The sequence below is a fragment of the Spizellomyces punctatus genome (genome assembly GCF_000182565.1).
Source record: "Spizellomyces punctatus DAOM BR117 chromosome Unknown supercont1.21, whole genome shotgun sequence".
In the NCBI taxonomy this organism is placed as follows: Eukaryota; Fungi; Chytridiomycota; class Chytridiomycetes; order Spizellomycetales; family Spizellomycetaceae; genus Spizellomyces; species Spizellomyces punctatus.
The window spans coordinates 195,122-215,298 of NW_015971557.1; the positions used below are offsets into that span (position 1 = coordinate 195,122).

Genomic DNA, 20,177 nt, shown 5'->3' on the forward strand with positions numbered 1-20,177 from the left:
TTGAAAGATGGGTCTTTGCAATGTTGATCGGGCTCTTACCTAAAACTATGGCTTAGCATTCGATCGTGACGCATCAAGGTTGACACGACCAGCTTGCCACCATTTCCTCCCAAAATGAATGCTCGAGGAAAAGGAATATGGATGCTGACGTTCTTTTACTAATATTGGAGCATGTAGACGTGAGAACCCTTTTGAAAGCTCAGCTAACCTGTCGACTATGGAGAAGAATTGGTACGAAACTTGAAAAGTATGATTGTTCAACGCTGGAGCATTAACAATTGCTTTCTTATCCAGCTGCTGCGACGTGGAAGGCGCACTGCCTTCGTGATTGGCCAGGCCTTCGCACAAAAGCTCAAATCAACAAGAGGAAATATCCTAGCCAGTCAGAAGGGCCACTTTTGGATGAAACTTCTTCCAGTAGCGGACTTGAGAGCTGGTCGGAATATTACCGACAGAGATATCGTGAGCGACGCAAACATCTCTTGGAAGCCAGATGTTCTCTTGTTTACAACCTGGAAGTTGATCCTGGATCCCAGTTTCAAGTTTCACCGAAACAAGATGAATCACCATTTGAAGGCGACGAGCGGTGGAAAACGCTGTTATATCCGTCTCGTCATGCGAATGCCTACTTTTGCAATATCCACGACTCTATATACAGCTGTCCAGATTATGCAGAAGAATTCATCTTGGCTCGACGCTTCCTTATATCAATGCTTTATCAAATGAGGCTCGAGGGATGTGAAACGATGAAAGTAGATCGAGTTGAACCAACCGATCATCCATGTCTTGTACGAGTCGTGCGAAATCGTCATCCGGAACATGCTCAAGATGGCAGGACCTCTTTTCTTTGCTTTGTTGAGACTATGGAAATTGTTGATGTAGACGCGGAAGGGGACGTCAAAATTTGGTACAGAAGACTGATGGACTGTGACCACAGTGGGAAACCAAAAGATCGCGTGCGAGGACTGGATCGAGAGGGCTTCTTGGAACGGTTGCTTGAAAAGGAACAGACCATTCTAGATCAATATCCCCATGGAATGTGTAAGTGGGCCATTTTTGATTATACCTGGCTGGGCGCATGGCTGAATTTGCAATGCGTCCGGCCGTTGACAGCTCAAAGGCTTTATGGAGATCCCAAAAGGTTCCCCCTAGCACGACGTTATGTCTTTCGAAATTCAAAGTAGATATCATTTGTGTAATTTTATAAAACAATTTCTTTTTTTGCATAGCGACCTAACCCGAGATTTCTACCAAAAAAGAGTTTCCTTTATGCAAGGCGATGATGAGGATACACCTATACGCCCTTGGCTAAATCCGCACTCGCAGGTAGCCAACCTCGTTGCACCACGGATATACGGTAGTAGGGAAGTCTGTCTTGTTCTTTCAGGATTCGGGTAAAGAACTTTATTTTCTTTGGTTGATTTACAGAACTGTTTGACCTCATGTCCCGAAATTTTCAGACACCAACGTGTTCCTGTTCTCTGCGAAACAGGGCAAGAACTTCCTGAAGATTATGCATCCCCAGATGAGACTCATCTTGATCGACCCACTTCAGCAATGTGGAAAGTCTGGTTACGGCATGGATGTTGGTCCTTGCCACCAGAATTTGAAAGTTGATGAAAAAAGATGTGTGTTCGCGCGAACTGCAGAGAAAAGATACAGTAAGCGATGGAGTGACATCAGGATGACTCTTGTCTGCCATGTAGATTTTAATAGCAGCTGCTTTGGTTATTGTTTCACCTAATCATTTTCACCATCATCGACAATGAAATATAAAACTGTCTTCTCATTTTGGGACTACAAAAGCGGCTATGGGTCTTTTGATTCTGTTGAATGATACTATAGGTGATGCAAGGCCTGTGAACAACAAGTGTCGTGGGATCACGCATGCACGTAGCCATCGCAGAAATCAAGTTTCCAGGTGAGGTAATATTCTCCATGTTAGACATAAAAACAAACGTTTTATGAATCCAACATAGAACACGATACAACAAAGAAATGGTAACAATAATATAAGTAAATATAAGGTCCAACTGACCAACAAAGAAACTCCCATCTGCATCTACTCTACAAATTCTGGTTCAAAAGTCCAGGCAGTATCGGGTTGGACACTACTGCTTGTACCAGAGAATCTCTCCCTCATCCTCTACAAACTTGCACTGCGTGTATGACTGCCAAACAGCCTTCCACAAGGGCGTCCGGTCCATAATGTAGTACTTGCCCAGCACTTTCTTGATGGCTTCGGTAGCTTCTTCAGCGTTATAATGGGGCATCGTGGAGAACAAGTGGTGGGCAACGTGGGTATCACCAATGTGGTGGAAAAAGTGGTTCAAAATCCCATAGTCACGGTCAACAGTTGAGATCGCGCCCAACAAAAAGTTCCACTCGCCTTCCCTATAGTGGGGAATCTTGGGATCGGTATGCTGCAGGAAGGTGATAAGGACCAACCAGGCGTTCACGTTAAGGTAAGGAATCACGTAGTACTTGAAGACTGCGGCGGCGCCCCATAATTGACCAGCAATAACAAGAAGGCCAAGCATGATGAACATGCCCACGTCAGAAAGTACGACAGCGAACCATTGCTTTGGTTCGAATATGGGAGCATCGGGACGAAAGTGCGAAGTCCATACATCAAACTTTTGGCCAGAGGCGTTGTTGATCAGGTAGGCAGGCCAGCCGAGGAGCAACATCTTTGCGATATCAAGTAAATCCGACACAGGGGCATCCTTCCAAATCGGCTCATCATCGTGGTGGTTCAATGGCTTGGTTCGTGGGCCCAACTCCTTAGCGTATGTGGACCTTGTTGCGGGAACAAATACTTGATCCTTGGCCATGTGCGCATTGGCCTTGTGATGCTTCGAGTGAGAGAACTTCCACGAGTAGTAAGGAACCAATAGGAAGGAGTGAAGAACGTATCCGACAGAATTGTTGATCCAAGCCTTTTCCGAGAAGGCTTGATGCCCACACTCGTGAGCAATCACCCAGATACCGGTGCATACAATTCCTTGGGCAATCCAGTACACTGGCCAGGCAATATACTGTGCCCAAGTTGGCAACAAGGAGATTTGAGTCGCAGCAGCGAACACGACGAGCATCATGGCCACGTCCCGGTAGACATAGGTGAATGACCGTGCTGTGTCACGCTTGAAGCAGTGCGCCGGGACAGCGTCGCGGACGTCCTTGAGAGTAAAAGTAGGCTTGGTCCACGCATTTGCAAACTCTGCCGACGCTACAACCTTGCGCCCGTAACCAGCAGAGGACTTGCCAGGCGTCGCCAGGGGAGGAATGTCACCAGCGGCGTTGGCGACAGATTTGTTGGCACGGCGGTAAACTTCAGACTCGTTATTTGGGGGAGCCATTCTGAAGACCGAACGTTAAAAGAAAGTATCGAACTGTGCGTTGAACCCAGTTACTCGTCAAACTGCGACAATGCCCAGTTGCAAAGGAAGGAACCCAAAAAGGTCGAGCACGTTTTATCTGCACGCCAGTGCAGTTTCCATAGCAACAAATGCAGTGGATGAAGTCCCTTCCTGCAGTTTATCCCCCCATTTTCTAAATCCAGAAACAACAAAAACATGTCAGACGGTGGAGTTTTTTGTTTTTGAATGGCGTTTTTTTTTTTTAGGTTTTTTGCCGACTGGACGAGACTTTAAGACAATATGACGAGAATGGAATTTGGGTTTGGGGATGGAGGTGGCAGCCGTCGATTTGTTTTGCTTTACGGGTGTAGAAGAAGGTTAACATCCTTACGAGTGGGTATGAGTGTGTGTGTGTGTGTTGACACATTTCTTGTCAGAAGGCAATGCAACCTAGTCAAGTGTATGCAAAGCGTTTGTAATTCAAACATTTAGCATCAGTTTGCACAATATAAGCAACTCCCCGCAGTTTTCAAAGCCATTAAAAACTGCCCACATCCACCTAAAACCTTTTAACTTTTGACGGCATAGTTATAGCTACAAGTTTTGAATCCACGGGCCAATTGGTCGTAATCAAACGAGCATCTTATGTGATGACATGATATGGAAGTTTGCAAGACAACTAGATGACAGCTACTAGCTTTGTGCGGACCATGTCAAATTGCACACAATCATTCATGCGTATGTGCACATGACGGTATCATTCAGAGTCTTCGGTCCTGGTTTGCTCGCATTTGATGCTCTCTGATATCCGCTTTTCATCGGCCGTGCGTCAAGTAAACTACTTATCACATTCTTGTCGACTCTTTTATGTTTTACATTGGTTATCGATGACCATGTTCGCTTCAGGGTACTTTTAACATAGCAAATCCATCCTAACTCGTCATATCTGAACCTAGACCATCCATGTGCACAATTAGAAATATCCAAAAAAATTTGCAAATGATAAAAGTTCAATATGAAAATCTATATGATAATTCTAAATCAATGTCAGAGTGATGCATTTTTCACCGAGGCCGTGCATCCCGCGGTCGCCATGAAGAGACACCCGATCCGCTGTCCCGTGAAGGATGGTACGAATCTCCACCAAATCTCTCTCTCTCAGCACGCTCGCGGTCCCTATCCCGGTCGGGCTGATACGAGTCCCGTTCTCCTCTGTCACGATCGCGCTCCGGTTGATATGAATCTCGTTCTGTTCGCTCACGGTCAGGCTGGTATGAATCCCTTTCAGTGCGTTCAGTTCGTTCCCGCTCTGGTTGATACGAATCCCTATCACGCTCGCGAGAATATGAATAGCGTTCTCGATCGCGATCTCTGTCCCAGGTGCCCGATCCAGGACGGTACGAATTGAAGCTTCCTTCTCGATCTCCTCGATCGCGCTCCCGTTCTCTCCCATCCCAATGTCTCTCCCGCTCCTTGGATCCTGCTCGGTCTCGATCACCTCTGTCTCGATCACGCTCCCTGTCCCGCCCTCCGCTACTCAATGGGCTCCATCCACGCGATCCGTCCCGTTCCAGACGTCGGGAAGCCACGCCTGGAGAACTGGGCTCGCGTGACGGACGGTCCCCGTACAACGATGTATACAACGGCGTGCTTCCAAAGTAGCCAGAACGTCTCGTGCGGTCCTGCCGACCAGAGGATGTTGATCGACGGTCCATGCTATCAGAGACTTCTCCTTCCTCGACATCATCTTTATCGCTGGTGATAGTACTCGCCGGGGCTGACCGCGACGTAGACTGCTGACGTCCATCTACGGATGATGACCGCGACGATACACGGGAGCTGGTGGATCGATGCGGGCTGGCGATTGTTTCTGCGGTTGCCGTTTTGGATGCCTCAGACCCAATGTCTCGCCTGCCTGTGCCTTTTGCATTCTTGGCTGGCTCGGAGACGCTCGAATCTACTGGCGATTTGCCATCTGCATCTTGATTTGACTGAATATCATCTGCTTGCTTGACAAGCTTAACTGGGGTTCGCTCACGGGTGGTGTACTGCGGGCTCCTGTCGGTTTCCTTTGGTTGATCATTTTTGTTCTCCTGATCCTCTCCACTACCTGCGACTTTATCATCCCCGGCTTTCACATCGGAGGGAGTCTGCCCAAGCTCCGGGGTTTGTGGCTTTGGTATCTCTGGTGGAACGTCTGCATTTTGCTGCTCTTGCTCTTCGCCCGCGCCTTCCAGTGACGGTGGGGTAGGTTCGGTTGAAGTGGAAGTCACACTAGGAAGTTTACCCTTCTGTCTCAAATATTCCTGTAAACCAATGCGCCGTGGTGCAGGCTTCACTTCTGCTGGTGCTTCAATTTCCGCAATTGGTTCTGCGGTAAGTTTCTCAACCGCTCTTGGTGGCTCCTCCATTTCCTCCGTATTGTCCGTTTTCGGTTCGGAAGGTATTTCAGGTTTCTCCAGGGATGGCGGGGTCACATCTCTTTTCGCTTCTTCTGGCGCCCTTTCAGTTGGTGTCGGTGGCTCTTCCTCCGGTGACATGGACTTCTTTATGGTCTCTTCCTCGTTTACTTCAGCTTTGTCGTTTGAGATATTTTTGGGACTATCTCGAGGTTCGATCTCCATGTTGCTTGTCGACGTCTCCTCCTTATCCACCGTTGCCTCTTGTATCGGTCGTTCTACCTCGTCCGAATCACGTCCTGTGGGACTATGCAAGACAAGCTTGTTTGAAACACTGGCTTCGATCTCACCACTTGGCGACGAAGACAACCCTCGGCTTTTTGCTGCATTCTCAGCTTCTGCTGCGACGTTGTCACTCAATGATTCTCGTCCACCCTCAGTAGAAAGATCCATCGGCTGCGTCGTCGTGCCTGTCGGAGAGGCCTTTTCCTCAGAAGACCGCTGAGCTTTCTCGTCGTTCCGAGCAGGCGTTTCATGTGAACTCATTATACTGCTGGGCGCACCGGACATTGCACCGTTGGTCACCACCAACTTGTCGCCTTCACGTTCACGCTGAACAGCATGCACCGCATTGTCGGCTTCCTGCGTTGTTTCTCCCTCAGCTGCATTCTCCGATTGTTCAACACCTTCCATCGGTACGGCGACATCAACATCATCCCCAGCTTCATTCCCTTCCTTTCCTTCTTTAAGTACAGCTTTCCGAATATTCTCTCGATTGATACGATTCAAACTATCTAGACAGCGGAGAAGAACATTGTATTTTTTGCATGTTTCCTGGTAGCGTTCCATTTTGGTCGCTACAGTCGTGGTCATGTAGGTGCTCATTGCATCATATTTTGAAATGAGGTTGGGAGTAAGCTCGGAAAACTCTGACACGCGTTCGGCAGTTGGGTCTGAGGGTAACAATGAGGAGAAGGACAATTCGTCAAAAGGAGAGCAGAAGATCATGCTAACCGAAGACAAAGATGTTAACACATATTCCAATCATCCGAAGAACGTAGAATTACCTGTGAGAGCTATTCACCCGTCGAAGAAAGTCGGATCGCTGGCCTGGGAAAACTTGAATGTTCTCGTCTGGGATGCGGCGGATTTCCTGGGCCAATTTAGAATCCGTTTTCACCTGCCCCACAAGAGTCAGGATGGCTTCCGCAGCTGATAGTGCCATAACTTGACAGTACCTTTTTGCTTCCTCTGTCCGTCGGTATGTCAGCGGTACTTTTTCTCTTTCGGGGTGCAATGCCGTTGTTGGTGTCTTGCAGCGGTGATGGATGTGCCAGCGTTGCAAGCACCTCTGCACCATTCAAATCTCCCTTAACATGTTCTGCCACTGTGTCACGAATGAAACTCTCGTGCAACTTTTCAATGTCTTTCAACTCTGGAAAGCCAGATGCAGTTTCGGCAGACAAGAAAGGGAACTGCCCGCTGCTACCTGCTAACTCGGCAATGAGCTGGTCGGTGTTGATGGACGGCGACTGGTAAGAAAAAATGGCTGATGAACCCGCTAGCGGGCTACCTAGGTCAAACTATGTTAGACATGCGAACTCACTAATCGAGTGCAAACGTCAGACACACGAACCCCTCACACAGACCAATCCCACCAAATCTTTCAGGATTACCGATGCTTCATCCACAAACTCTGATGTACCACCACTCGTCTCCGAGGATAGCTCTTTTTTCCAGTTAAGGAGAAACGTGCGAAACAACGCACGTTGGAAAACTTCGAAATAAATGGTCGCCATGTCATGGGAGATGTGGCCAAGGGAATTCACTGTGTTTCCAAAGTCCCGCCGGAAAGGTGCAGCCTGAAAACTCTGGATAAGCATGCCACATGTCTTCATTGCTTCTGACTAGTAGTGAGATCCTCCTTACTGCAAACCACCCGATCACCGTTTGGCCGTGTAAGCTGAGCAATTGTGAAAGGGCAGGAACCAAGTCGTTGCCGCTGGCGTGGAAAGGAACAAAACCCTTTACATGGACGACAAGCTCTTCGTCGTCGCACATTTCACGAACTCCAAAGAGAATTGCTTGGAAGAATTCTGCCTGGCCCTCGGCATGGAGGGCTAGGAAAATGTCTGTAAAGAGTCGAGTTATGGGACCATATTGAACATACAGGAACTATCGCTGCCCTACTCACCTTTCGACATTTGTACCGTGGGATATAATCTGCTAGCCATGATCCTCCAGAGATCTATCGCCTTGCTCTTTGGCCGAGATCCGCCCCAACTTGGCCAAGGTTTGATTTCGTGGATCAAAAATGCAAAGGTCGCGCTTCCACGGGCGGCAGAAGTGAGTTTAAGGTTCTTGTAGATTTCACGCCTGGATATAAAGTCTTTTTTGCGATGCTTTCAACAAGAGTATTATGCTTTGTTTGTTGAAGCATATGAAATACATATCTATCCATGCAGGTCTGTCATCGTTTTGTTGCGTTTTGCTGCACGTCCTTGTCCAGCAACCATTCGTCCATCAGTGCTGTTTGTCCTTTGTGTATTTTGTCCCAGCTCTATCCACAGTCCTTTGTCTGTCATGGCATTGTTGCTTTTGAATTTTCTTTAGCACATACTCCATCAGTATCATTTACTTTGCTACACAGATGCTATTTCATTCAAATGTTTTAGGCAAGAGTCTGTTTTATTGGGTTAATATAAAAATATCAGTTGGTTAACTATCAGCAGACTGGTAAGGGCGATCGTTCTCCACTCTCCTCAAATCACCATCGATCGATAGGGTTCCCAGATGGTATTGGTGTAAGGGTGATATCGCTTTCAGAAAGTCGCCTTTTCAGTAGCTAACTCAACACTTATGATTACGCAAGTGAGGCTTGTAAGGAATCCGAAAGCATCGGACTGTGGCGAGACAACCTGCTCGTTGCGATCTCGGACCAAATCGCCCAGGCTAAGAAAGATGCCTACCGGACCGCCCACGTCTCCGTGGCCTCGGCACCTTTTCAACGAGTCTGGTCAAGTTGAATCTAGCGTCCTAGCCTCGCTCGAGGAGTCCTCCTCCCAAGTTCCTCAGTCAACCTTGTCGCTCACAGATATACTCAACGTCCCTACTGAGTTTATCGTACACGGTGTTCGGAATAAGTGCGAAGCGGCTTTATTGCTGGATATCGGACACTGTGGGTTCAAGCTTGACAGATTGATGGAATGGGAACGTGAACGCGCTTACAGGGAAAAGGTTGGTTGAGCTGCGTAAACCAGTCTCCTCAAAGTCCCTGCACGTCTTATTATTCGGCTTGTTCGTGTTATTAATACCTTCATTTCTTTCATGTTCTTCTCCAGGTTATCACTGATTGTAAAGACGCGGTAGCGGCAATCTCTCTACCGATTGAAGACTACCCGATCCCTGTAGTCCTTCACAGAACGTTCACACCTTCACTCCCCATCTTAAGTAAAACGCCTGTTTAAATTTGTGCTAGTCTTTTGGGATATCATGCTAATTGTGCTCCGTGCAACATGATAGGTTCAGCATTAACTAAGGTGCGACAACAGCAGCGTTACCTCCTAGATCAAATGAATCAAACGCTTTCCGAGCTCGCCCGCCACAGAGCAGCTTGTGCACAATTCGCAGAGGTCAACATGGGAATGGCAAGAGAAATCAGTTGTGCTGGGGTAACTGGGTTGGCGGTTACGAAATATGTCCTGTAAGTTCTGTAGCACATCTTTTTGCGTGTCCATCAGTCATTAAATCATTTTGACAGAGCGGACGTCCAGCATGCTCTTGTATCCCGCATCTTGAGCATCATGTCAGGGGCCGATATTGTAGGCGATGATGCAAAAAGCTGGGACGTACTGCTGGAAGACCTTCGACAGAGACGAACAGCTGAAATTCACGCCACATCATCTTCTCCTGGAGCGGCTTCCGAAGGCTTCCGAAAGCGGAAGCGGGGGAGCCACTCGCCGGATGTGGAGGACCTGCATCATTCACCGAGGAAACCACGCTTAGATGTTACTCTTCTAGTTCCGGAAACCCCGTTCGTGGAGGCTCGAATATCCAAAGCAACGCATGATCCTCCGTCGAGTGTCAGTCCTGCAGGATCAGATATGATCGTGGTGGATGAGACCACACATGTGAGCCATGCGGTATCTTCAGCCTCTACTGATTCCCCCTCCCTGATGGTTCGCAAACATTTGAAGAATCCTACGACTGTCATCGAAGAGAGTAAGACCGATCGGGATTCGCGTAGTCTTACCGAAACACATGCTAAAGAACAACGAGAGATGCAACACTCTGAGTCATTGCAGCCGCATTGCTATCCCCGCCGCCAAGACTTCATACAGCTCGAGAAGGGATATGTCAGATCTAATACACTACTTGAGCATGACCAGAGCAGCAAAAGCAAAGGTCTGGGGGGATCCTTTATCATAACTTCCACGCCTCTAGAGAACGACGGGTCTCGTCTCCCCCACACACAGGCAGCGGATGATCGATCGTTGCGCAGGCAGCATAGAGATACACAAGGGAGTAACACGACCATGGGCATCTCGGCAGAAGGTTGCGCAATCGAGATGGAAATGCCATCCATTCGCATTAGCCAGCTATCATCTCAAGAAGGTGCAGATGCTGATAACACAAGTCAAAAGAGTTCAGAATTCAACGATAGGGAGGACGTTGAACGTGGGGACGGTGGTCATGAAGACAACGGAGAGCAGACACATGAAAATCGAAGTGTCGCCGAACTCGGGCGACAAATCTCTGGTGTCCGCTTCGTTGCAAGGAAGCCCGAGAAGTGGCAAAACAACGCAACTGGACACTTTTCCCCATCAAATGACAGTCACCACAGAGAAGACGGTAGCCAGGAAAGCTCCAAACGCGACACGACAAAAAGTCAAACGGATTCAGATCCTGTATCGAGAGAACTATACGATACTACAACCGCGGGTGCTCACGAGGTGCGAGAAATACTTCACGGCCACTGGCAGATGAGCCAGAAGGATGTGGCGCTGCCGATAATCTCCACTATTCCCGCAGAAGATGATGATCATGAAGACCATCTCCAATACACAACTCAAAAGCACGATAACTCGCGCACTTCAAGCCATTGCGAAGCTCCCGCACCTCCTTTGCTACTACGGCGGGTCCGAAGCGAAGTTACACCCCGTCAACGGCACCGCACATTCGACCCCATGTCAAGTGCCATTGATAAAGAGAATGCGGAGGCTTTGCTGGACGAATGGTCGCCAGTGCTAACTTTGGGGAAGCAAAGAAGAGGTCAATCAGCTCCTCCATCACCCAATCGAGCAACAGATATACTTAATCCCCAGAGCCGAGAATCTCGGGTCCTTCGCGAGGCAGCGCCACAAACCCTTTCAGGTAACTCCAATGCAACCTCAAGTTCCCTCGACCAAACCAGCGGGACCAGCCTACGGGATCAATGGTCACAAGTTAATTCGAGTGGAGACGAAAAACGACAGCAAGCGGAGCCCAATCCGACGCCATCTCTATCGTTGGTATTGTCACTCTCTCCAGTGTCACCGTCATCCACTGGTGGAAAACAAAGCAATGCTTTGAAGAGCCTTGATTTTTTTGGTCTTTGTGATCCGAGCCCTGATTTGGCAGCAACGGGCGCAGATGACCAAGAGAATCGATACGGAGGCGGAACATTGTCTTCAGGTTCTCCGAGGGTGACATTTGCCTCGTCTCCCCATTTTTATACCTGCGCAGAAGTTCAACATGGTGACGAGTCTAGTGCTAGTTTGTGATCCAAAGAGCTGTAGAACAGTAGGCAATTATTCTGAATATAGAATGCGTGACATAGACCTTGCTTGTTTGGCTTTCACGCAATTGTCGCCCCAGTATTTTCCAGGTGCTGGCTTATGCAAAATCGTATATGTTCATTACTACCCAAGTTGGGTGCTTTCCGCACACACGAACACCATCTTTCTTCCTTTATTTGTAAAAGAAGGTACTCGGCGGCCAAGCAATCAGGTTGAGGACACACTAACACCCACGTTTCGCACTTTGGCCAAAGTAGAGCCAAAGTACAAAAGAAGCTGAAAGTAGCTCAAAACCAGGCCAGCCGGTAAACCCGTCAAAAATTTGGGAGAGGATTTCAGCAGAACTGATCTCCTCTTGTCGCTTTCGACCGATGTCACTCGGCCGAGTTATTATCCTTACTCATGAGTTGCGGCAAAGAATCAACGTGGGGACTGGGAGAAGGCGCTTTATATACGATTTGAGTTGCCATGACTACGGGAACGACCGCGAGGATATATTTGGTGGCTTTTCGCGGTCGCTGGAGGATACGGATGGACCTCTTTAACTCAATGAATTGTTGTTCAAAAGAAGTCATGCATTGTTAGGATATAGAACTAGATGTAGACATGTTAGAGCTGGAGAGCGTTGCTCTGTTGCCTTTCTCATGTTTTAAGAGCCGAGTTTCTAAACTTCTTTGCCAAATCTCTTTAGTATCCATTTGATGCACTGACACAATAATGCAAAAGCTTGGCAATATGAAAACAACGTTGAAAGCGTATCAAGGCTAATTGTGAAGGGTGTCATGACCCTGTAGAGATCTGCAGAGACTGCATGGACGATGAACACTTCGTTTTCGGACGCGTTCGAACAAGAAAGTTGATATCTTCCAAATATGGTCTAATGAAGATCGAAGCGCAGTCCTCAGTGGAAAGTTGGGATGTCCGTCTTGAAGGCTGACGACGGCGAGCTTCCATTCCCATCCATCCCTTCCCATCCATCCATCCATCCATCCACCAGCCCTTTCCATCCGCCTACGAGGCGACCTCCCCCGCCGTCCCTGTATCATCTGCGTATCGAACGAGTGTAGATTTGTTAAATTTGCATTTCGAGAAGTTACCCACGTCGTAACCAGAAGAACTTGAGAGATCGCGTTGTTTTAACATCTACTACACAAAATGGTGAGCAGATGGACCCATTCTGTCAGCTTCTCCAAGTTTTAGACAAATTATGTTCAACACTTGAATGCAATTGTGAAGATGGCTCTGCAAACCGTGCTGATCTTACCATGTTTATAGTCCATCTCGCGCAATTCAAAGATTTTGTCCCTCCTCAACTACCGCCTGCGTATCACGGTACAAGATGGCAGGACTTTGATCGGACAGATGCTTGCTTTTGACAAGCATATGAATCTGGTTTTGGCGGACTGTGAGGAGTTTCGAAAGATAAAGCCAAAGGGAAAGGAGGTACAAGTGGAGAGGGAGGAAAAGAGGACCTTGGGCTTGGTCATTTTGAGAGGAGAGACAATAGTGAGCTTGAGTGTCGAGGGACCACCCCCAGCATCGGACGATGCAAGAGCACGTTCGGCTGCTGCAATGGCCGGCCCTGGTATGGGACGTCCGGCTGGAAGAGGTCTGCCAATGGCCCCAGCGGGAATGGCCCCAATGGGTAAGTCTTTCCTTTACTCATCCGGGGTGGGCTGTATACCAAACATTTTTTTTTTTCGCATTTAGGTCTTGGTGGTCCAGTACGCGGTGTAGGTGGTCCAGCTCCGGGTATGATGCAACCGCCTATGGGACGAGGAGTTGGTGCTCCCCCAGTTCAGTACGGTAGACCTCCTATGGGTCCCCCTCCGGGTATGGGTCGTCCAGGTGCCCCACCGATGGGTCCCCCCATGGGCGGTGCTCCACCATTCGGTCGTGGAATGCCACCTCCTCCTCCTCAAGGATTCCGTCCTCCTCCGGTATGTCATCGCTTTTCCTCGCACCATGAATCATCGATGCTAAACTCTTTGATACATGAATAGGGTGGTCCTGGGGGCTTCAGGCCACCAATGCCGGGAATGCCCGGAGCTCCTCCCGCGATGCCAGGTATGCCGGGCATGCCGCCACCACGACCAGGGTAAGTTTGAACGACGCCTTGCTTTCTTGGGTGACCTAAGCTGAGGGACTATTATACGGCTCTAAATAGATTCCCCGCACCACCGCCTGGCTTCAGACCCCCACCAGGTGGCCCCATGCCACCTCGTCCGCAGTAGATTCCCGATCAAGCTACCCGTTACCTGTAATTCAGTTCTGACCTGCGGAAGCAAATTGTGCGCTCATCTCGCTAAACAATGGGAAGAATGCAGATCGTGTGGTTGACCAATTTGCTATAGTCCCCCTAGGAGATAGCGTGTATAGTCTTTCTTTTTCGTGATAAATTGCTTTTACATCAGAATCGTCTTTTGCCGTGTTTTATATTAAAGGGCCGCTTTATCTTATGCCTCGGCTCCTCGGCTTCAAAATTTCCGCTACATGCCCCCTTGTGCTGACGCATCCAGTATGAAGGCAGTTGCTCTGTACTATGGTATATTGGATGATGAAGATGCTTCTACTGGAGTCGTAGGCTCCTCTGTTTTCGCTCGGATATCGGGATCCACGCTCCTCTCACGTCCTGGGTCAGCCCCATACTTTGTCAAATGTTGCACCTCTGCATCGACAAAGTTTTTCATTTCTAGCGCCATCGCATATACCTCCGAATCCTCGTTGTTGTACATGATCGCATTTGTAAACATTAATAGCAAGTCCCGATGAAACTCGGCAGTCGTCGTAGTTATCTGCCAGGGATAATTTAACCCGGGGGCGGAGGCGCACCACAACAACGATCACTCGGACCTTACCCCTTTTCGAACGCGTGCCCGCACGACGTCCAGACTCATGGGCTGCTTTACCACCCCCGTATATCCCTCCTCCTTTACCGGCGCCGAGAAAACGTTCCCGTAACGATGATCCCCAATTTTTGCCAGTATGAAATTAACAGTTTTCTTCCATGTTTGAAGAGCCTGATCGCCTTTCATATGTCTCCTTCGTTCACCTCCACCGTCTAGGGTCGGAAGATTGACTGTCAGTCGTACCCCAACAGTAATGTTGTGACACATTCTTGAGCAAGATGGCTTACCGGAAGTTTCGGCTCCAGAGTCAGCATCCATACTCTCAGGCTCTACGCTAGGCATTTTCACCCTTGGTGTCTGAAGTGGCCCTAAAGGACGTGGAGTCTCAGAAATCCCACGTTGCACTTGCACTGTGGGAATCCGTATTATCATACCTTTCCGCGTGACAATGCCACTAGTCTTTACAGGGCTAACGCTACGTGTCGGTGACCTCCTTCGTCGTGTGTTGATAGTGGACTCTTCCAGCTCAGTCTTTGGTTCGACTGCCATCTCATCCGTGTCAGCCGTCGCAGGTGCATCATGGAATTCCTCTATCTCGGGCTCCTCGACTTCTTCCACGGCTTCCACGTTTTCCACGTCCTCCTCGTCCTCCCCTTCTTTAACTTCTTCCACTTCCTCCACCTCCATGGTATCTATGCTCGGTGCCGGGCTTTCTTCTTCTTCCTCCTGGGGAGTTACAATCGGACTCGTTCGATCTCCACTCTCTTTGACTTCAATTTCCTCTGCCTTCAATGACTCAGCCGAAGTTGGTTTGACGGCCGTGGTTTCGGGAGCCTCGGTGGTAGGTGGTGGGGGTGCCGTTTCTGTAGTATCGACGTCCATAGGGGTCGACTCGGGTATCGGTGTCTCTTCGCCGGTTAGCGTATCTGCAGCGGATTCTTCTTCCGTCTGTTCCATGGGAGCAGCTCCATCGGGTGGATTCTCTGTCTGCTGCGCGTCAGCCTGCTGCTGCTGTTCTTTCAATTCAGCGCGAAGCCTGTCGTCCCATCTGCCATTCTTAATCTCTTCAATCTCTTGCACAAGTTCTCTGAAATCCAATTGGTCAGATCAAATACAGCAAATATGTATGCTCCTGCTCATACAAACCTGAACTCGTTTTCATCCTCTTTCAGCAAGACCTTGATTTCATCGATGCGCTGAATATGCAGCTTTCGAGCAAGTTTTGCAACCGGCGGCATATCTGCAATATGTATTTTAATATTATTCAATTTTATCCAAAGAAATCGGGCGACTAACCTTGCCCGCCAGCTCCGTAGGCAAATTGCTCCTCCCTATTAGTGAGATGCGCTGTATCAATTTCCCGAACGCGCGTTTACTATATGCAGCCAAACGAGGCACTGACCCTAGTACATCTGCCAACAGAGACTGGTATTGTTTTTCACAGTTCTGAGTGAACAGCACAGTTTTCGGTCAGCATGATATATTCAATCCTGGAATATACAAGAGACGTTCATTCCCGGCAACATGAAGGCTTACTGGAAAGTGTAACAACACTTTCGACTATTCCAGGCCACTGTGAAGGACCCAACAGAGTTACCTCGTCGGGTAGTATATTAAAACCAACCTTGGGCGAGAAGAACTCCATGGGACGCGAGATCGCCGGATGCCCTCGCAAAACTTTTGCGATTTGAGACCAACTATCATCGCCATATTTATAAACAGCTTGCGCCAGGATAAGCGATTCAAGTACGTTCCAGCCGCTTTGACCTGCTTCAGACATGTCGACGAGCAAAAGGACGATGTGGCGAGGCAGGCGATCGGTGAGGGAACAGCTGGGGAATGACGCGAAACTGTGCCTCCCCTTGCCATGACAACTGGACAAATCACTCCTGCATCCATCTATGAAGACCCAATGGCATCTCACAAACTTCGTTTGTGGAGTATATGTGACAAGCTGACAGAATCCACCCTTTTTTCTGCGAAATAAATTGCCGTGCTAGAATGCTGAATATCTGAGCAGATGGCAGAAAACGCTGGCCAGAAGGCTGAATTAATGGTGTCTGACAAGTACAATTATGAGCAACGTCCTCTTGGTGTTAATCGCAAGCGAGAGGAAGACTTGCAGAGGGAAAAGATGGAGTTGCTCAGAAAAGGTTTGGCCCTTCAGGAGCGTGAGCTGCAACTGAAGGAGCATGAGGTGCGACTGCAAGAGCAAGAGCTGTGCATGAAACGACTCGAACGTGTTGACAAAATTATTGAGGTACTCCGAAGGTTGTTTGGAGAGGAGCATCCCTTTGTCAAAAGGCGATGAGGCGTTTGGGTAATGCATTCGGATGCGAAAGTGTAAAACAATGACTGAGTGATATAGCACTAAGATTAAGCGCCATTGATAACGTCTCTAGCATCGCCGGCTCGGCAACAAATGAGCTGGTTTCTTTCAGACTGATGCAAGAAATATTCCGCAGCTCGCACTAGCAGTTCTATTATACATCCCACATGATCGCATACTCTACTACAGCCCTTCACCGCCTAAATCGTTTTAATAAAAAAGCAGATGATATATGTACATATGTTCGTTCGCATGAAAGTCTCCAGTCGATCACAGCGGAAGCGGGCCCGACAGAGAAGGCAGGCGCTCCCGCTTGTTCAGTATTCTCCTCCATTTGCTCTTTCGGGTGCACTCTTCCGAAGAGTCTTCAGTTCTTTCCAGCTTATCTCCGCTTATCATCCTTCTTCTTAAATGAGAACGACTTCCTCGTAAACGCAAATTCCCCCAACTTCCGGTTGACCATTTGCTCCGTTACAAGCACAGGTATGTAGTCCTTTCCATTGTGCACCAAGAATTTGCGTCCTACATGGCTGGGTAAAATGGTGCTCGCCCGAGCCATGGTCTTCACTGGCTCCCCGGCTTTAACAGCTGGGAACGGAACGAAGAATGGGCCTTTCCAAACGGAGCGCATTGTGTTCGAGTCGGGGGACAGGTACGGAGTAGGGGCAATGAGGTAGATGTATCGGCGATTCAAATTTGTATAGCGACTAGCAATTTCTGCCAACGAAGTGCGATTAGGATTGCTTCCATAGCAACAATGTTGAGTCAGCGTATCGTGTCCGAACCTGTCTGATCTCTTGAGGCCCATTCCTTCACACCCACAGAACTAATGGCAGCAGCAGCATATGGCAAGTCACTTGAGCGACAGAATTTCAGTCACCTCCTAGGCCCAATTTTGCTAATTCTGGCCGTACGATAGCAACAAAATTCGGCTTACTACTTCAGTCCTTTGACCCTGTCCTCAGCAATATCGAAAATGGGATAGCGCACTCCACTGAAGCAGCTGTAGATCTAGAGGACTCTATCACTGCCTTCCGAGCAACGGGAAACGGGGGCACTGATATTGACGGGGAAGAGCAGCAGATTACCCAGCTGGATGCTTCCATCAAATCATATCTGGACATGGTCCAAGAGCTCAATTCACAGAAACGCATATTGGAGGATATGCGGGCCCGCTTAACAGCAGGGCAACAGCTAGGGGACGGTGATCTTGTGGCGTGGTTTGAAGAAAAGTATGCGGATGAGCAACGCGAATGGGAGGCTACTGATGAGGCAGCGCGATACCATGGGAATGAGGAGTACGTCGAGTTCCGGCGAAAGCTATGGGAAAAGCGATATCCGAACAAGCCTTTCTCCCTTACTCCCGGAGAAAATGAGCAGGAAGAGGATGACGAATTAGAGATTGTTAGCCAGAACCAGAGCCTAGTTTGTCCCATTACAGTACGCTTTTACCCCGTTTCAGCGTTGTTATGCAGACATCTAACTTTCTACCAACAGCAATCACTACTGGAAGATCCAGTTACATCCAACGTCTGCAACACTCTACTCTGGAAAGCATAACCGAACACATCAAAATTTCGGACGAGATAATCATTCAGGCCGAGCAGAATGCCCGGTGATAGGTTGTAACAAGTACGTCAAACTTGGTGACCTCAAGCGCAACAAAAGTCTGGCGCGTCTGGCAGCTCGAAAACGAGCACAAGCGGAGGAAGCGGCGGAGGAGGACGAAGACGAGTATACAATGATGGATTAAAGTCGTCAATAATTGTAAATAGGATACAAACAAATACGTTCTTATTATGTAATGGGCCGCCAGAACGCGAAGGCAGCTCATCATTATCAGCTACTCACACCATCAACACATATTACATTATCATCATACGAGTCATCGGACTGACTGTGTGCCAGTAGACACTTTTCTCATAGGCTGGTTGACCGCTCTTCGAGCGCGGTCCCATACTCCTACTCCGGTTTCAACCTCATCATCTGAAGACTGCGCACCGTCCTCTTTTGTAATATATACTGTCTTTCGTGAGAAATGTTCCTTAGCAGCCTCGACCTCCTTTAGTTGTGCTTCTATGAGAGCTTTACGCTTTTTCATGCTGACTGTTTCGATGATTACGGGAAACTTTGATAGCGCTTCCAGTAGCTCGTTTTGTTCTAAATGAGAAAGTTGAATTTCTGAATGCAAGAGGGAGTCAAAGGATGTGACAGTCGTACTTTTCTCTAGAGCTTGCAACGTGTCTAGTCGCTCGTATTCTGGAACCACTTTACAGAAAATTGGGTGTGAGTGTCTACCGAGGTCGTGGCTCAGCCTACGGGCTTACATATCATTCCTGATGGTATTCTTTGAGGCTTATAAGCATCCATGCAATGAGTGTATGAGTGAGGATCTGCATAACTTACTTTTCCTCCTCCAAGCCATTTAACCGCTCCTGCTCCTTTCTCGCCCACTCCAGCTTCCGATCTACCAGGCTAAAAGACATACTTAGAGACGCATGGGGTACTCGGTGTAATAGCAAATGCTACATACTATTTGGGTATGTCTCCCTTTTTTGTCTTTCTTTCAACGGAAACTGGCTCAGGTCGGCGCGGTGTCCGCTGTGGCAGTGTAATTAGCGACCGACAACGGCCAGATGAGACGAACATATTATCACTCACAGGTGATGGCTGCTTTGCCTTCATTGCGTTGATGTGAATAAAGTTCTTTTTGGATTCGGTTGTCTGTCCGAAGTTTGTAAGATGGGAAGGGTTGACAATGTTCGAAAACAGGAGTTACCTGCCTTTGATGAGTTCGCCGTTGATGGTCGGGATGATTCCGGAGTTCCAGAGACCAGAGTTTCAACGGACTACAAGGTGATTGTTAAAAAGAGACCAAATGGTGTCTGTTTGGCCACTGCCATTCCGCACATACGCTTGTTCGCCGTGTTTGCAATTTGGATGATACGTCTTCAAACTGTTTCAGTTTAAACCGCGGAGGACTTGGTTTTGATGTTTCCTCCTTTTTCGCTTTATTAGCCTTCTCCAGTTCTTTCAACCGTTGTCGATTTTCTTTATTATGGTCTTTGGGTTTTCCACCTGCACGCAATATATCGTCCCTGTATCAAACAGTTAGATACGTATTTCGCCCAATGTAAGACCCAACAAATCCGACGTCATTCCCGTACCGCAGTCCACGAGACGGCTTCAAAATCATCCCAACGGCAGTGCCCGCCATATGGCGGAGATGTGTTTTTCGAGCCTCCATGAGTAAATAAGCTCAGATCGCCGGAACCGCGGAGGTCGAGTTGAACGGTGGGCACGAGGATGCGCTGAGCTTTGTAGTGTTCAGTTTTTGGAAGGACAGAGATGTGGGTAGAGCGGTTCAATGCACCGATATATGCACAAAGCCGAGAGCCAATGTAACCTAGATCGGAGGAGTGTAAAGCTGACCGTTGCACTTGCGAGACTTCCACCCGCGTCCT

At 48.4% G+C, this 20,177-nt stretch overlaps 10 protein-coding genes across 10 annotated transcripts; 5 read left to right on the forward strand and 5 right to left on the reverse strand.

Annotated features, from left to right (window-relative positions):
* Positions 1-89: 89 nt before the first annotated feature.
* On the forward strand, positions 90-1,861 carry SPPG_08395 (uncharacterized protein). The gene is made up of 5 exons (XM_016756553.1): positions 90-231; positions 295-1,041; positions 1,114-1,180; positions 1,260-1,394; positions 1,461-1,861. The coding sequence occupies exons 1-5, from the start codon at positions 138-140 to the stop codon at positions 1,615-1,617; spliced, it is 1,200 nt and encodes a 399-aa protein (XP_016604281.1). The 5' UTR covers positions 90-137; the 3' UTR covers positions 1,618-1,861.
* A 48-nt stretch (positions 1,862-1,909) lies between these two features.
* Positions 1,910-3,623, reverse strand: SPPG_08396 (uncharacterized protein). The gene has a single exon (XM_016756554.1). It carries the CDS (start codon positions 3,357-3,359, stop codon positions 2,112-2,114), a length of 1,248 nt encoding a protein of 415 aa, XP_016604282.1. The 5' UTR covers positions 3,360-3,623; the 3' UTR covers positions 1,910-2,111.
* A 529-nt stretch (positions 3,624-4,152) lies between these two features.
* Positions 4,153-8,071, reverse strand: SPPG_08397 (uncharacterized protein). Its single transcript, XM_016756555.1, has 6 exons — positions 7,953-8,071; positions 7,688-7,890; positions 7,395-7,620; positions 6,997-7,331; positions 6,826-6,938; positions 4,153-6,767 (listed from the first exon to the last, which is right to left on the reverse strand). The coding sequence occupies exons 1-6, from the start codon at positions 7,990-7,992 to the stop codon at positions 4,424-4,426; spliced, it is 3,261 nt and encodes a 1,086-aa protein (XP_016604283.1). The 5' UTR covers positions 7,993-8,071; the 3' UTR covers positions 4,153-4,423.
* Positions 8,072-8,668: 597 nt separating this feature from the next.
* On the forward strand, positions 8,669-11,614 carry SPPG_08398 (uncharacterized protein). Its single transcript, XM_016756556.1, has 4 exons — positions 8,669-8,995; positions 9,100-9,208; positions 9,281-9,461; positions 9,519-11,614. Exons 1-4 carry the CDS (start codon positions 8,720-8,722, stop codon positions 11,518-11,520), a joined length of 2,568 nt encoding a protein of 855 aa, XP_016604284.1. The 5' UTR covers positions 8,669-8,719; the 3' UTR covers positions 11,521-11,614.
* Positions 11,615-12,426: 812 nt separating this feature from the next.
* On the forward strand, positions 12,427-13,994 carry SPPG_08399 (uncharacterized protein). Its single transcript, XM_016756557.1, has 5 exons — positions 12,427-12,693; positions 12,811-13,180; positions 13,246-13,475; positions 13,539-13,633; positions 13,703-13,994. Exons 1-5 carry the CDS (start codon positions 12,691-12,693, stop codon positions 13,767-13,769), a joined length of 765 nt encoding a protein of 254 aa, XP_016604285.1. The 5' UTR covers positions 12,427-12,690; the 3' UTR covers positions 13,770-13,994.
* SPPG_08400 (uncharacterized protein) lies at positions 13,875-16,193 on the reverse strand. The gene is made up of 8 exons (XM_016756558.1): positions 16,009-16,193; positions 15,787-15,830; positions 15,681-15,715; positions 15,531-15,624; positions 14,819-15,471; positions 14,672-14,752; positions 14,394-14,596; positions 13,875-14,330 (listed from the first exon to the last, which is right to left on the reverse strand). The coding sequence occupies exons 1-8, from the start codon at positions 16,162-16,164 to the stop codon at positions 14,076-14,078; spliced, it is 1,521 nt and encodes a 506-aa protein (XP_016604286.1). The 5' UTR covers positions 16,165-16,193; the 3' UTR covers positions 13,875-14,075.
* A 139-nt stretch (positions 16,194-16,332) lies between these two features.
* On the forward strand, positions 16,333-16,799 carry SPPG_09533 (uncharacterized protein). The gene has a single exon (XM_016757707.1). It carries the CDS (start codon positions 16,405-16,407, stop codon positions 16,693-16,695), a length of 291 nt encoding a protein of 96 aa, XP_016604287.1. The 5' UTR covers positions 16,333-16,404; the 3' UTR covers positions 16,696-16,799.
* SPPG_09534 (mitochondrial 37S ribosomal protein RSM19) lies at positions 16,714-17,521 on the reverse strand (the record flags this gene model as incomplete). The annotated part of the gene is made up of 1 exon (XM_016757708.1): positions 16,714-17,521. The coding sequence occupies one exon, from the start codon at positions 17,519-17,521 to the stop codon at positions 17,096-17,098; it is 426 nt and encodes a 141-aa protein (XP_016604288.1). The 3' UTR covers positions 16,714-17,095.
* A 4-nt stretch (positions 17,522-17,525) lies between these two features.
* Positions 17,526-18,750, forward strand: SPPG_08401 (uncharacterized protein). The gene is made up of 3 exons (XM_016756559.1): positions 17,526-17,561; positions 17,633-18,153; positions 18,211-18,750. The coding sequence occupies exons 1-3, from the start codon at positions 17,543-17,545 to the stop codon at positions 18,271-18,273; spliced, it is 603 nt and encodes a 200-aa protein (XP_016604289.1). The 5' UTR covers positions 17,526-17,542; the 3' UTR covers positions 18,274-18,750.
* On the reverse strand, positions 18,462-20,147 carry SPPG_08402 (uncharacterized protein). Its single transcript, XM_016756560.1, has 9 exons — positions 19,881-20,147; positions 19,628-19,811; positions 19,497-19,562; positions 19,375-19,437; positions 19,247-19,314; positions 19,120-19,188; positions 19,041-19,060; positions 18,934-18,981; positions 18,462-18,873 (listed from the first exon to the last, which is right to left on the reverse strand). The coding sequence occupies exons 1-9, from the start codon at positions 19,958-19,960 to the stop codon at positions 18,599-18,601; spliced, it is 873 nt and encodes a 290-aa protein (XP_016604290.1). The 5' UTR covers positions 19,961-20,147; the 3' UTR covers positions 18,462-18,598.
* Positions 20,148-20,177: the final 30 nt, after the last annotated feature.

What these genes read in the sequence shown, in the direction of transcription:
- SPPG_08400 (XM_016756558.1), bottom strand. Translation starts at nt 16,164, where the DNA reads ATGTCTGAAGCAGGTCAAAGCGGCTGGAACGTACTTGAATCGCTTATC. An exon ending in TGGCATTGTCACGCGGAAAG is followed by an intron (nt 14,753 to 14,818) that starts GTATGATAATAC and finishes CACGTCCTTTAG; the next exon opens with GGCCACTTCAGACACCAAGG. An exon ending in CTCTGGAGCCGAAACTTCCG is followed by an intron (nt 14,597 to 14,671) that starts GTAAGCCATCTT and finishes TTCCGACCCTAG; the next exon opens with ACGGTGGAGGTGAACGAAGG.
- SPPG_08396 (XM_016756554.1), bottom strand. Translation starts at nt 3,359, where the DNA reads ATGGCTCCCCCAAATAACGAGTCTGAAGTTTACCGCCGTGCCAACAAA.
- SPPG_08401 (XM_016756559.1), top strand. An exon ending in GCCTAGTTTGTCCCATTACA is followed by an intron (nt 18,154 to 18,210) that starts GTACGCTTTTAC and finishes TTCTACCAACAG; the next exon opens with CAATCACTACTGGAAGATCC.
- SPPG_08395 (XM_016756553.1), top strand. Translation starts at nt 138, where the DNA reads ATGGATGCTGACGTTCTTTTACTAATATTGGAGCATGTAGACGTGAGA. An exon ending in TATGTCTTTCGAAATTCAAA is followed by an intron (nt 1,181 to 1,259) that starts GTAGATATCATT and finishes CTACCAAAAAAG; the next exon opens with AGTTTCCTTTATGCAAGGCG. An exon ending in CTTGTTCTTTCAGGATTCGG is followed by an intron (nt 1,395 to 1,460) that starts GTAAAGAACTTT and finishes CGAAATTTTCAG; the next exon opens with ACACCAACGTGTTCCTGTTC.
- SPPG_08398 (XM_016756556.1), top strand. Translation starts at nt 8,720, where the DNA reads ATGCCTACCGGACCGCCCACGTCTCCGTGGCCTCGGCACCTTTTCAAC. An exon ending in ACCTTCACTCCCCATCTTAA is followed by an intron (nt 9,209 to 9,280) that starts GTAAAACGCCTG and finishes GCAACATGATAG; the next exon opens with GTTCAGCATTAACTAAGGTG. An exon ending in GCGGTTACGAAATATGTCCT is followed by an intron (nt 9,462 to 9,518) that starts GTAAGTTCTGTA and finishes TCATTTTGACAG; the next exon opens with AGCGGACGTCCAGCATGCTC.
- SPPG_08402 (XM_016756560.1), bottom strand. Translation starts at nt 19,960, where the DNA reads ATGGAGGCTCGAAAAACACATCTCCGCCATATGGCGGGCACTGCCGTT. An exon ending in AATGGCTTGGAGGAGGAAAA is followed by an intron (nt 19,061 to 19,119) that starts GTAAGTTATGCA and finishes TAAGCCTCAAAG; the next exon opens with AATACCATCAGGAATGATAT. An exon ending in AATACCATCAGGAATGATAT is followed by an intron (nt 18,982 to 19,040) that starts GTAAGCCCGTAG and finishes TTTTCTGTAAAG; the next exon opens with TGGTTCCAGAATACGAGCGA.
- SPPG_08397 (XM_016756555.1), bottom strand. Translation starts at nt 7,992, where the DNA reads ATGGCTAGCAGATTATATCCCACGGTACAAATGTCGAAAG. An exon ending in CACGGTACAAATGTCGAAAG is followed by an intron (nt 7,891 to 7,952) that starts GTGAGTAGGGCA and finishes GACTCTTTACAG; the next exon opens with ACATTTTCCTAGCCCTCCAT. An exon ending in CGGGTGAATAGCTCTCACAG is followed by an intron (nt 6,768 to 6,825) that starts GTAATTCTACGT and finishes GTCTTCGGTTAG; the next exon opens with CATGATCTTCTGCTCTCCTT.
- SPPG_09533 (XM_016757707.1), top strand. Translation starts at nt 16,405, where the DNA reads ATGGCAGAAAACGCTGGCCAGAAGGCTGAATTAATGGTGTCTGACAAG.
- SPPG_08399 (XM_016756557.1), top strand. An exon ending in AAGGATTCCGTCCTCCTCCG is followed by an intron (nt 13,476 to 13,538) that starts GTATGTCATCGC and finishes ATACATGAATAG; the next exon opens with GGTGGTCCTGGGGGCTTCAG. An exon ending in ATGCCGCCACCACGACCAGG is followed by an intron (nt 13,634 to 13,702) that starts GTAAGTTTGAAC and finishes GGCTCTAAATAG; the next exon opens with ATTCCCCGCACCACCGCCTG.